Source organism: Pagrus major, chromosome 4, assembly GCF_040436345.1.
Source record: "Pagrus major chromosome 4, Pma_NU_1.0".
NCBI lineage: Eukaryota > Metazoa > Chordata > Actinopteri > Spariformes > Sparidae > Pagrus > Pagrus major.
This window is the reverse complement of record NC_133218.1, coordinates 29,145,476-29,159,849: the sequence shown is the minus strand read 5'-3', so window position 1 is coordinate 29,159,849 and position 14,374 is coordinate 29,145,476. Positions and strand designations below refer to the sequence as shown.

The 14,374-nt window shown below is 38.7% G+C and overlaps 1 protein-coding gene across 1 annotated transcript; it reads left to right on the top strand.

Annotated features, from left to right (window-relative positions):
• Window positions 1-583: 583 nt before the first annotated feature.
• LOC140994616 (nuclear receptor-binding protein-like) lies at window positions 584-14,093 on the top strand. Its single transcript, XM_073464338.1, has 18 exons — window positions 584-687; window positions 1,065-1,474; window positions 2,361-2,483; window positions 2,783-2,884; window positions 3,053-3,142; window positions 3,399-3,439; window positions 3,571-3,665; window positions 4,232-4,315; window positions 5,125-5,183; window positions 5,263-5,361; window positions 5,507-5,639; window positions 6,212-6,302; window positions 6,692-6,742; window positions 7,504-7,639; window positions 7,788-7,841; window positions 8,014-8,077; window positions 10,930-10,985; window positions 11,386-14,093. Exons 2-18 carry the CDS (start codon window positions 1,238-1,240, stop codon window positions 11,443-11,445), a joined length of 1,575 nt encoding a protein of 524 aa, XP_073320439.1. The 5' UTR covers window positions 584-687; window positions 1,065-1,237; the 3' UTR covers window positions 11,446-14,093.
• Window positions 14,094-14,374: the final 281 nt, after the last annotated feature.

Sequence of the window (14,374 nt, the reverse complement as noted above, 5' to 3'; positions counted from 1 at the left end):
ACCTGAGATACAGTCACATATTTCCTTTTCTTTGTTTTTCCACGAACCGCTCCCACCACACTAGCGTGACGGGTGTGAACTATCTTGAGTGTTCTTCGGGGCTGCTCACCATCACAACCAGCGCGCTTGATTTTAGGAAATTAATATTGAGACGGTAAACTACGCTTTTAAAAAAAACAAAAAAAAAGTTTTAAAGAGCGCAAAAAATATGCAATACACGTTGACTGAAATGCGCGTTGTCTCAGCGTCTTTAATTAGTATTTTAGCTGAGGAAGCGACGCTTGTTCCCACAAATTATGCGATAGTGTTTGAACGCTGTTGAGCCGGAGTTAAAACAAACACACAGACGTTAGAGGCGTTAAACGGACTCTACGGACTGAGGCCACTCAGACAGGACATTAATTAAACACAATAATATCTCCGTTGTACGTTGTAATAAATGCCATATTTGCCATGCATAAAATCAAACTACTAGTAACTCCACACCACTGCGTTTTCTGCGCGCAAACAAGCGCTCCCCACGTACTGCCCCGCCCCTCCCACTTCTGCTAAGAGAAAGGGACTTGAAAGCCAACAACATATTTTATGACGAACTAGCATTTTTTCTTTTAAAGAGTCTCTCTTCACTGCTTTTTCATCAGTATGTAACCCACGGCTCTTTTATCGCTGCTAGTTTTCTGTTCCACGGTAAGCTATTTGTACATTGCTACTTAACTTTATGCTAGCTATTTGTTTATTTACCTTCCATTAGCTTGTTAGCTGTGAAAGTTAGCTAAGGAGTGGGAGGCTGAACTTCTCTAAGCTAACGCTGAAGATTAGCAAGAGCCTTCAACAGCTAGCTAAGTTAGCTACGATGGCCAGTCAGTTTGAGTGACAGATGTTTCAGTGTCCTGTGACAGTAAAGTCGCTTTGACTCTGAGTACAATATACTAATATAACATACGACGCATGCTCGTCTCTCAGCTCTTCAAACCTAGTTGGGGAAGTACTAGTAACGCTTCTTGCAAAAGGTAACAGTATCCATCTGACCCCACCGCCTTTCTCCATGTGTCATTTGTTTACAGTCCTCCCTCCTTCAGCTCTACCTTGTTGAAAGCCAGACCAGAGGAGAAAATGGATGTGTGAACAGCTCAGACAGAGAGAGGAGAAGGCAAGAAAGAGGCTCCCTATCACTTGTCGCAGCCCGGGAGCCGGAGCCTAGAGAAGGAAAGCCAGCAAGCATACGACTTGTGTCACGATGTCGGATCCACAGGGGAAAGCAGCTCCAGGTGAAGAGGGGAACATGTCAGAGGTCACAGCAGGACAGATGTCCAGTAGTACTCATCAGGTACAAGGTGGAGCATCTGTGTCCTCGCCTGTGGCCTCCATGCAGCCTCCTGCCACCACAGCAACAGAGGATGAAGATGAGAGTGAAGATGAGTCTGAAATCCTGGAGGAGAGTCCCTGTGGCCGCTGGCAGAAACGCAGAGAGGAGGTAACTTCTTCCACGTCATGTGTGTCATGAAGCTATCATGAGACACATCACATTTCTCCTCAATCCAAAGTGACTTTTTGGACCTGATGACATCAGAGTCATGCTGCTCAGTTGACTTTAACAATGAATTAACGGATGCAGTTAGTTTGTGATGTAGATCTTTTCCTACAGTGAAAGATCGCATTACATTTAGGGATGTAAATTCAATCCAATCAATATTTTGAGCTTGTGTAACATTTTTTATGTGTCTAAAATCAACAATATCTTTTCCTGCTGGAAATCCCATCATTATGGCCTTGCTTCTGCTCTTTTCTCACATACATCACTGCCTTTTAGTTTTGAGTATATCTTAAATGAAAGCATAATTAATCATACTAAATGTCATCAGACTTAAGACACTGTGTCAAACTTATGATAATATTTGTTTTTGTCTATATCTCCCCTTTTCACGTTATTGGTCCGAGGGACTTTATAAGTCACAGGTATCAAGTATCATGAAGGCAACACTACACTCATCTAGCCAGTGTGTTGTCCTATCAGTAGATTTTAGCGAGTGCAAAAAAGGGATTGCTCCTCACAAATTGGTTTTAAGTGGATTGAATACCTACAAGATTATTTGATGAAGTTATTTTAAAAATGGCTTGTCGTTGTCAGAATTGGAATTTAATGCCAAAATGGCAAAAATGAAAGAAAGAAAAGACAATGCATTACATCTGAAACTAGAGGCAGATGGTGGTAGTAAATATACGCTATTCGAGTTTTTCCTGTTAATTCCTTTGTGAGCTGCTGTTGAAAAACATGAAATACAATACAACATGTATTGTATTTCATGTCACTGTTAAAATGTATTATCTCATAAGCTTTTTTCTGTTCGTTTCTACTGTAGGTGAATCAGCGTAATGTCCCAGGGATAGACGCAGCATACTTGGCCATGGACACAGAGGAAGGGGTCGAGGTAGTGTGGAATGAAGTCATGATCTCAGAGAGGAAGAACTTTAAACTGCTGGAGGTGAGGCCCAGTGTGACAGAGTAGTAATGAAACAGTCAAAGATAGTTGCTTTAGTGATTATGCACTGATTATTATGTAGTCTTGACTTTAGCTATATAATTCTACCGAATATGGATTGGGACTGTAAACAATATTTTCTCTGTCAGCTCATCGTGATGTGGTATAGATTTTCCCTCAGAGGGTAAAAAAGGGAAAAGAACACTGTTGTCTTATTTGAATCTGTCTTTATGTGCCTTGGTAATTCATGCACCCCATAACATATTGTGCTTCATCATATTTTATTTTCCCTGTGTGTTTAGGAGAAAGTAAAGGCAGTATTTGATAACCTGATTCATTTGGAACACGCAAATATTGTCAAGTTTCACAAGTACTGGGCCGACACGAAGGAGAACCGGGCTAGGGTGAGTCTTAGACCTGCCAAAACATCAACCGTAACTTAAAACTGAAACATTGACACAGACTTGTTGCTGAATCTTTTGGCTGTATTAAAAAGTAAAATGATCATTTCAAAAAGTGGTAACGATGAAGTCTGCCTACTAGGTTTCCCCTAATTTCTTCCTCTCCCTCAGGTGATTTTCATTACTGAATATATGTCATCAGGAAGCTTGAAGCAGTTTCTAAAGAAGACAAAGAAGAATCACAAAACCATGAATGAAAAGGTAATGACTGGCTGTATGTATTACCCACACATCTAGTGAAAAGTGACAGTCCCTTTATCACAGCATGGATAAGAGCGAGGACGATTAATCTTGTAAACACGTTAGTTTGCATTTGGCTTTTGGCCAAAGAAAGGATTTGCATTTTGCACATATGCTGTAAACACGTTTGGAGAAAAGTTGAATCACATCCAAGTCAAAGTAAGTTCATATTGGAAACCAGCTAGTAAGCATTCTGATAAGGTGTTTGGTCCAACAGGCTTGGAAGAGATGGTGCACACAGATCCTGTCTGCTCTCAGGTTGGTTTCCCCTTTTCAGACATTATGTTCAATTCAGTGTGCTCACTCAGAGAAAAATGCACTTAATGGAAAACAATCGAATTCATTTCTCATGGAGTTTGTATTTGTTGGTTGTTTTTCCTGTACTGCAGTTATCTCCACTCCTGTGACCCTCCCATCATTCATGGCAACCTGACCTGTGACACCATCTTCATCCAACATAACGGGCTAATCAAGATTGGATCAGGTATGGTTAAACTGGAGGTGAAGTACTGGAGGTGAAGTGCTGTTAATGGAGTCAAATGATACTGAATTGTGGATTTAAAGACTGGAAATATCACATTATTATACAGTGAATTTGCATGACTACACAGTACCAATATTGTACTTTATGTAAAAAAGTGACAATCTTATCCAGCACTTGAACTGAACAATCAAGATTCTCTTGTGTCAAAATAGAGCTATTATCCCTTTTCTTTAGTACGGAAATAACCCTGCACCTTGTATAATGAAGTGGTGTATAATATGTTTTTTGTAAGCGACTGTTGTGTATACATACTGCAATGACTCAAGTCCAGCCACAAAAGCTTTGCTGCACTTTGTTCTACCTAAAAAACAGCTTTCAACCAACAACCCAAACACTATAGTTGACACAATCTGAAAGTAATAATGATATCCCTCTTGTGTTTCTCTACTCCTTCGGTCTGTACTGTATATTCCATCTTCCTGCTTCATACTCTTCATAATCTTTCTCACTGTTCTGCATCCTACTTCTCTATATATACCATACTCTCTCCTCCTGTCTTATTACAGTTGCCCCAGACACAATCAACAACCATGTGAAGACGTGTCATGAAGAGCAGAAGAACTTGCACTTCTTTGCCCCAGAATACGGAGGTAGACATCACCCAAATGACCCTTTGTGTTATTTATGTTATTGATATTGACAGATTTCTGAACTCCAGAGTAATTCAGATGATACACACAACACAATAGAATAAGGGGAGTGTATGGCACATTTTTTCTGTTCCTTTGTTTGATGGGTAAGTTGTTGTTAAAAATGTTTTCCTGTTTTTTATTCAACATAATATGGAAGACTTCTCAGTGCAACAGCAAAACATTTTTAAGAATAACTAAACAAGAATAAGACCCTGAACAAGCATCTGATACCAATTTTTGATGCTTGCCAGTAGGCCTGTCATGATAACTCCGCTAGCGACTTGTCGTACATATAGTATCGTACATATATTTTTGACTTATCAATGTGTGTACATGACCTCAGTCATTTTTGCTGACCTCAATATTGCCCACTGTGGTTATTTGTTAACTTATGAATGTCACCAATGATTTAGCCAACATGATGCTAGAATTACTAGCAGGGCTTTCCCTACCATAATCACAGTTTTATCGCATTTGATGTATTGTTTAGGTTGTGTGGTTTTTATATAATTTATAATACAATAACATATTGTCCCAGAAATATTATTGTTTATTGTGATTTTTTTCTGGGAAAATATATGGTCCAACAAAATGTTTGATCGGTACTCAAAACTAATTTGTGTTTTATACCCAGCACTAAATACATTTTGTTTCACTGGGATCGCAGACTAAACACAAGTTGGTGTTATTACTGCGTCTATGTTCCAAGTAATGACTGAGCTATAATAACATGTCTTTACATTTTTTTCTTCTTTCTCTCATTGCAGCTGTTGATGATGTCACCACAGCTGTAGACATCTACTCGTTTGGCATGTGTGCCTTAGAGGTGAGACTCATGAGACAAGACAGAATGGACTGAACCCTTTACCAATACTGTATGTTAACATGTCGTTGGTGTGTTGCAGATGGCACTTTTGGAAATCCAGGGAAATGGCGAGTCCTCTTATGTTTCTCAAGAGGCCATCAACAATGCCATACAGTTACTGGAGGACCCACTGCAGAGGGTATGTGTTTACATGATTATGAGTATTTTGAAAGATCAAAGCATATTAAGCTCTTTGTGTGTTTTATAATGTGTCTTAGAGAGTCCCATTTGTGTATCTAAGATGTTTGTCCAGCAGTGTGTGACCCAGATGTTTGTTTTTGTAGGAGTTAATCCAGAAGTGCCTCGAGTGTGATCCTAGTACAAGGCCTACAGCCCGAGAACTGCTGTTTAACCAGGCTCTATTTGAAGTACCGCTGCTAAAACTGCTGGCTGCACATTGTATTGTCAGCCACCAACGTAAGTCTTTAACATAAACTTACAAAAATACTGTGACACAGAATAACAAGTTTGGTATATCTGTTTTTTGACTGAAGACAGCAAGTAAGTGACCTGAGCTAGAGTTTAAACTCGTGAGCTTGCTCAGCAGGAAGAGGTGCAGCTCAACCTATATCCAATAATGTAATGTAATTAAATGTTTATGTACTGGAGAAGGGGTCTTTGATTGTGTCCTTAGAGCACCAAGCGGAAGGGAGACAAAGACGACTAGCTAGGGAAGAGAGTCAAACATCCTGCAGCCTACAGAGCCAGATATTTTTCTGAGAGGCTCGTGGAGACCAAACGTGGTCTAAAGCAGAGTAAAAATTCTCTTTATATTACCAAAAGCACACTTGAACATGGGTTAGGGTTAGGGTTAACCCTCTAACACATAAAAACTCTTACAAAATAATTGCACTTACAGGGGAATGAATCTCTTTTCCTGCCTCTCACACATCATCAAATACCATCAATTAAAACAAGTATAAGTTTAAAGGGATCCATCCAAACAACCACTACCACCGAATCAGTCTTTAATGATTTATAATTCACAGATATGATTCCTGAAAACGCCCTGGAGGAAATTACCAAGAACCTGGACCCCAACCTGGTCATCGCTGAGACCAAAGAGGACGTTCAGCTCAAGTAAGCACAAGAAGCTGGTCTAGTGGTAGTCGGCATCAGCTAGACACTGCACGACTGATAACAGCAGTCATTCAGATACAATGATAATTCAACTATAATTCAATAATTTCAATAATAATTCAGTTATAGATACATAAAGATACAATAATGTCTGAGGTATGTTTTTCTCTAGCAACATCATTTTATTCTTTCATTCTAAATATGTTTAGCACAAGAAGATAAAGTATGTTTTATTAATGTAATGACGGACCAAGAGTTTAAAAAGTTATCAAAAAGACACTTATCTGTGTTTTATAACTCGTATGTGTTAAAAATATACAAAATATATTCTATGGTTTAAAATCCCTCAAAGTGGATAATCTTGTCTTATTTCTTATTTCTTTCTGTAGACTTTCACAGTTTCCTGCCTTGGAGCTCGACAAATTCCTGGAGGATGTGAGGTAAGAAGCAAAGACACTATCCAGCCACATGGGGGCAGTATTAGACTATCTGACTGTCGTGGTCTATCTTCCATCATCTTTTAGAATATGATATTAATTAATTATGTTATAATCGTCTCCTAAAACATTAATCCAGATGTTTTAATGCGATTTAACTAAATAGTCAATATTAGACAAATGAATTTTTTTTTTTTTTTTTTCCACATGCTTTCATGGCCACTGTGGTGCAGCCAGTCCATATTCCTCACTTGTCCGTCCTTTAAATTTTACTGTTACTCTGAATTCATAGCAGAATCTCTGCTGTTATCCACTGTCACTTATGACCTCTGTGTATGTTACAAAATCATGGCCAAAGAAGTGAACTGATCACAGGTGGACCATGATTTTATAAACCAAAAGTAATTCCTATTTTTTTTAACTATGTTATTGACTAATGTGTTACTTTTGTGAGACACTGAAAAGTAAAAAGTAATTTTGAATTAAGGTTTCATCTATATAGAAAGAGAATCAGGTACTGTTTATTTACAAATAAACAATGCTGATACATGTTTTTGTATCAATGTGGCAATTTTGTTTAAAAACGTAACACTTTTTAAATTTTCCACCTCCTCTTCCTCATCTCTTCTTTCATTTCTTACTTTCCCTACCTCAAACTTTTTATTTTTGTAATACTTTTTAAAACTCCCTTCTCTTTTCCAACTCCTATCTCCCCTCTCTTTCACCTCTCCATTTCTTTGTCTCTCCCTCCTTCCCTGGATCAGGAACGGTATTTATCCAATGACGGCGTTTGGGCTGCCCTGTCCTCAGCAGCCTCAACAGGAGACTGTTAAATCTCCCATTGTCGTCCCCCTGGTCAAGTCCCCCACGCCCGAACCTGCAGAGCTTGAGACACGGAGGGTGTGTACAACTCATAATATTGCATCTCACAAAAGAAAGACACAACCATATTGCTGACATTTCACAAGTTATCATCCTGATTACATTCCTTTATTGTCAAGATCAGTCACTGAATCAATATATTTACTGCGCAATATTTCTTTGGCAGGTCATTCATATGCAGTGTAACGTTGAAGCTGTCGAGGAGGGAGCAAAGTATCATGTAAGTCTCTGTTAAAATATTTCTGGTTTAATCAGTTACTGTTTAACTAAATAAAAATGCAGCATATAGGTCACCCTCAAGCAGCAAGATAATGCTTGTATTTCCTAACCATACAGAGGTACAAAAAATAATCATCATTTTGTCTGCTGTTGTCTGTTTTTCCTCTCTATAGCTAACATTACTGCTGAAACTGGAGGATAAACTGAATAGACATCTAAGCTGTGACATGTTACCTCGTAAGACAACCTCTTCTATCACCCACTGACACTTTCTCACTCTGTGACCTAATTGATACAGTTACCTTTGTTGCAGTGTGCCCACAGTCTCACCTAGCAGTCTCACAGTGATGTTCGCAGTCAAGTTTCATGACATCAAACGTGAGCTGGGTGGTTTGAAATGGGCACTAAAAAAAAATAGGGCAGAGTATTTTTAAATAAGGATCAACCGTTGACATTTCAATCAATATTACAGTGGCTCCTGCAATTAAGCGATCATTTGATATTGTTGAATGTCAGGCTTGCCTGTATGAGTGTGTGTCATCCAGTTTTATCCCTGTTTAAGCACTTCTTCGTGTGTGTAAAATCAATACCAGAATTAATACAGTGCCTTTTGAGATATGGGAGGGAGTGACACGTCTTTTACACGTGTCTTTTGTGCAGGTCGGTTTACAGCTCAGGTTTAGGGCCAATGGTAGAATTACATTTGACTAGAGGTGATGATAAATGAAACGGTTATTTCGGTGTGAATTACTGCATTGCATAGTTCCCAGTACTCAGATTATACCACACACAGAGTTTTAATATACAGCACCTCTCCATGTGTGTGCACTGAGGCATGTAGGAAAGGAAGAGTGAGATTCCAGACAGAGCTCGCAACTCAATGGCGTCACAATATACAGTATGCAAGACTATTTTAGGCCGGGAGACTGACTGTCGCTTTCGTGTCATGAAAACCATGGACCTATATTTTGGACAAATTTATTCTGATTGTTTCTGGAATTGTTTTTTTAATGACCATAGTGACTTTTAAACCCCAACGAAGATGAATCTGTTCAAAACACTGTCTTTGTAAACAATAATAATTTCTCTGCTCCTTTTTGCTTAACTTAATTGAATGTATTTTTTCTAAAATTGAAGATTAAACCAGAGGAGGGCGAATGAGAAAAGAACATACAACACAACTGTTTCAATGGTCAGAATAATGTAGGCAGTATGATCCGACGTGCACATGTACACACAGGTATGGTAGGCATGTATAATGTTGCAGGCTTGTGGGGAATGCCTGGCCTGTGAAAGGCTGCAGTGGACAGCTGTCACCTCCTGTGTCAAGATCTGACCATCTCTTTTCCAGGCTTTCATCTCCCTGTCTCTCATTCACACGCATATTCACACACACGCATACGCTCTCTCTCACACACACTCACAGATATTAACTTGACTTTATCTCTTCGGCTCTGTCTCTCTCCCACTTTTTCTCACATCATATGTCTTGCACACTCACAGCCTGATAACACTTGCACACACACTTAACTTCACATTCATGTACACTCACACACTGGTCCGTCTCATAGACACACCCTGTACACTCTGTAAACAGTCCCTCCTGCTGATATCAGGGGATATTCTTTAAGCTCTCCTTATCAACACGGCAAAGTCCGAAGTCACGCAGTGCAGGGTCACTAGCTAACTGAACCACTTAAATTTCACCCCCTTGGCCTTTAGAGTGGATCTCCTGCTCCCTGCTTTAAATCATTCACAATTGAAGCTTGTTTTTTCCTCAAAACTTAATAGCACCCCATTTTGTGAGATGATTTCATTTGATAGCACAAAGCGGAAACAAGGCAGGAAGCCTCTCCCTCGGCTCCAATATCAATAGCTGTGGGGTGCTGGTGTTTTTCTTTACTTAATGTCAAAGCTGTTGGATGATCCATCTCCTCCTCTTGTTTGTCTTGTCCCAGCCACATTCCTAATACTTTTGTTAATTGACAGCCAGGTTATTAAAAAGCAGTAGACCATGACAACTCCTCCACTGACTAGAAACAGGCAAAGAATGTCTTAATTTGTGGCAGTGGCTAAAACAATAATGAATAACATTTGTAATAAATACCATCCATTTATTAGAAAATCAGGTCAGGGACCGAAAGGAGGTTTGCGTAGATATTTGTTAACGTTTTCAGGAGAAAGTTAAGGAACAATTTATGTTAGAAACTCTGGTTTGTTGTGTGTATTTTTCCCGCTTTTTTTTTTTGCAGCTTTGCATATATTTTGTTTAGCCTTCTGTTGAGGCCCTTTGTAGTTCACTTGTAGTACTTTCATTTCTCTCATGTAATGTAAGAGGAATAGCGCAGTCAGAGAATTAGTTATCTTGTATAACGAAAGTTTTGCAGCTGCATTGTAACAGGGATTGTTGACTCTACTGTCGTGAAGTAATCTTAATCTTTGCCTTTTCTGAGATACATTTGTTCCTGTCTAACTGTTGAATGTGGATCCTTTAAAGAAGTCTTACCTGAAATGTACCTCCTTTTTCTTTAGGTTAAACAGTCAAATAAAGGCAAAAGTAAGAATATCAGCCCAGAAACCGAGATCTGGGCACTCTGAAACTGTGCAAAGGAGAATGGGCTTATGACCAGCTATTAAATCAGTAAGCCTTTAATGACAAGGTTAAAGAGGAACATTTAAAAAGCTACGTGTTTTAACAGGTCATGGCCTAATGAAGACCATGCTTGTTAAAACATGTTTGCCTTTTCATTCTCCTGCTAGATAAGTCCCACTCTGTCCTTTCAGCTCTATAAGATACCACTTAATAAACGCTCTGCTAGATGTTCATAGGAATATACAATTAATTTGGCACTAGCAAAAACCATATTTGGTTTAGAGATGCAAAGAGCAACACCAATAGCTGCAATTTGGTGTTTGTTGGTGGAACAGGGATTTAAAAGTAGCATCTGGACCAAATTTTCTGACTGAGGTATTTCCCCTGAGCCTGACCTTTTCCTCAGAAGGAGATAGTGTGTGATGGTTCAGCTGATGTGAAGATGATGTTACATCTCTATGAATTATTGTTACTAACTCACTGGTGTGTGTTTCAGATGAAAATGTTCAAGAGTTGGCTGGAGAGTTGGTGGAGCTGGGCTTAATCAGTGAGGTGGGTGTTTTGTGTGTCAAAGAGAGATATGTGTGAGTGTGCGTGCACGTGCAAAGCTGCAAGCAAATGTGTGGGTGATACTTTAGGTGAGTGTGCTATTTCTGCACCAAACTGTGAAAATGCTGTTGATTTTTAAAGGTGAGATGACCCCTGATGACTCTCCTACATACCCTCCAACACACACACACCTTTAAAAGCCTTATCACATTTACTGCTACATATGTACTCCTGTGCCCACTCATCTACCTACGTTAATGCTTTATAGTCACTTCATCGCTCTGTGGGCGGAGTATATGTAGACCTTTGTCTTTATGAGTCAGTCCTCTTAATGGATTTTCATGCCTTGACTGTTTTTCTGATGTCCTAGGTTCTTTAAAAATATTTGTTGTTCTCTTCACAGGTGGACCAACAGAAAATAGCTTCTCTACTGGAAGAATCATTCAGCCATGCTCTTCATTAGCGACACATTAGTACACTCTCTTAACCCAGTTACATGTTCTTTTTGGTTACTCAACTCGGTGACTGTGTTTAGTTTTTTTTTTTTTTTTATGTCTTTTCTACTTAACTTTAGGTGGTACTGTGACCAAAACGGTGGGTTTTTCCTTTGCATTAGGGATTAAAACTTCCTTAAAGCACACAAAACCTTCAACATAAAGCCAATTTTAGAGTCCAGGTGACTCCAAAGAAGCCACCTGGAGTGATTTCACATTTTTATTTTAAAAGTCAAAACATACATATATGTGTGGAGTTGTTTTGAATGAGATGGCTACTAAGTTGGCTATTAAGTATAATTAAAAGGTGAACCTCATTAATGCTGCAACAGACACTTAATCACAAGAGTACTGACTAGATTCATCGCAGCTTTATGTTGAAACCCTCTTTTTTTCTCAAGCGCACAGTTGTATTCTAGTGTGAGGTGTTTACGTTATGAATTGTCTAAAACATAATCGAGACTGATTAAGGCCTTCACTGGACTCGCACCACATACTCGGCTCTTGCTACTGTTGTACTTCTAAATTCTAATAGTCCATTCTGCACCTGTTGACCACCAGCAAAACTATCACTATACTATTATATATAATCTTTCTACATCCTCATTTAATTTGGTTCCCCTTCTCATTTTTGTTTTTCCTCATACGACAGAACATTTCACGTCTCTTTGACTTTTGTAATGTGTTTGGACCATCCAGTCATCTAACAGGTTAAAGGGAAATTTTGCTATGTTTTATGTGGATGTCCAGTCAGTGTTGATGGTAACAGTAAAGTAAATTGAAGCATAAATTAATTTGTGCGTGCCATGTTGACCAAGAAAAAAGAGCTCTCCTACTGCAGATGTTTGGATGCCATTTTTGCTGTTGGAATTATTTTACTATTTTACAAGCAAGAGAACAAGTTTTGTTAATGAGCAGCAGAATGCCCCCTGGCTACACAAAGGCTAAATCTAAGCTGAAATTGCTTCTTTTGGAAAAGCAACAGATTTTCTTTAGCAGGAGCATAGCTTTCGCAGTCAACATACAACACAATGAGGAATTTATTGCTTCAATTGACTACATTTACCATCAACACTGACTGGACACCTACATATAACGTGACAGATTTGCCCTTTGAATATATGTACTAGTTTGAAACTGGATGGCAGAGGTGCATCTTTCTCAGTAAGACAAATACCCATAAGTAATAATTTTTTAAAGCCTTTGGGGCAAGCGTCATGCCAATAATCTCTGGAAAAAATGGATCCCTGGTTACTTTGAGGTACTGTGAAGTCAGTGTTACTGAATTTTCTGTTTGTGTGTTTGTTTGTATAACTTGCTCAACTCTTCCGCACAAGCCTTAAAGTCCTCTTTTCTCAGTTTGATTTTGTGATTTTAGTCATTGTTTTACCATTTGCTGCTTGTTGGGTTCACACATGCTTCTCTGCCTTTAAAATTCATTCATGTGAGACGTGTGTACTGAACTCGGCTGCCATATGCTGTAGAAAGAGGACCTACTCCCGAACGTCATACGTTTTATTTATGTCCCGGATACTGTATATTACGTGTTTTTCTTCCCTTTTGTTTACTGTGATGTCACACAGAGACCACATTGTTGAGCGTCTGAGCCAATACACAACTCTTCTTGTTCCTATTCCTATTGTTTTCATTTGATATCCATGTAATAAAACTGGGACCTGGTGGGTTGACATTACCCTTCACAGAGTGCAGAGGCTAAGTACAGAATTTGACATCATGCAGGTCTTGTTTAGACTTGTACTGAGATCAGGGAGTTACCCGTGCGACATTTTGGCTCAGAACTCGTTGTGGACTACTGGTACTACTGTGTCTGGAAGCTCATACAGGATCTTACATAGAAGAAAAAAACACATTCTCAGTACAACAAAGCAACAAGTTAGATACTATTTGATGGACTAAATTTCCTTTCTTTCAGAATTTTATTGAGATTATACTGGAAGTGTCTTATAGTAACGATTTAATTCAACTACTACTGTATGAGCTTGCAGACAGAGATTTCCTCTGATGCTGGTTGTTGAGTTATGTTAAATTGCTCACCTCACTGGTGAGATCATATTAATCCATTGATCTCCACTCTTTTTTTTTTTTTTAATATATATTCAGGCTACTATTGCGCTCCACTCTGCATTTTTTTGCTATACGTCACGTGTGTAGCATTGTGTGTAGTCCCTCTTAATGCATTGTTTACTTCATTTCCTGTTTGTATGTGCATTTGTAAACTTGTAAGATTGTATACTCCAAAGATTTTAAAGTCAGCCAGGAGAATGTAAGTACACCACTTCTTGTGTAGAGAAGTGGTGAAAACCAAGCAATGTGATCTCTCTCTCTCTCTCTCTCTCTCTCCCTCCCTCCCTCTCTCTCTCTCTCTCTCTCTCTCTCTCTTTTCCACCCTAAGTATTGGTGGTGTTGAAACTGGTTATTGAATAATCATAAGGGGATGGGCAGCTTTAGCCTGTCCTCTAGGATGTGAGCTCTTGGTTACATTTGGAAAGTCTTATATTTTGTATATGACATGAATGTCAGTAAATTTGTGTGTCTTATCTGAGACGTTTATCCGGTCAAAGTATGGCTGTTCTTTCAAATAAATGTGTGAAATGCTTGACTTTGTTATTTTTAGCAGGTTTTAAAAGAAAGTTTTCCTGACTTTTACCTTTTTGTGCTGTTGTGCTTTTCTGGGGTTTTCAGGTCTTGTGACTCAAAAGTCATTCTTGAGTAAAAGTAAAGATATCTTATTGAAAAAATTATGTGGTAAAAGAGTAAGTCACCCAGACGAATAGTACTTGAATAAAAGTCTTTGAGTATCAGATATTAAATGTACTCAAGTAGCAAAAGTAATTTTCTGGAAATAAATGTACGTAAGTATCAAAAATACAAATACAA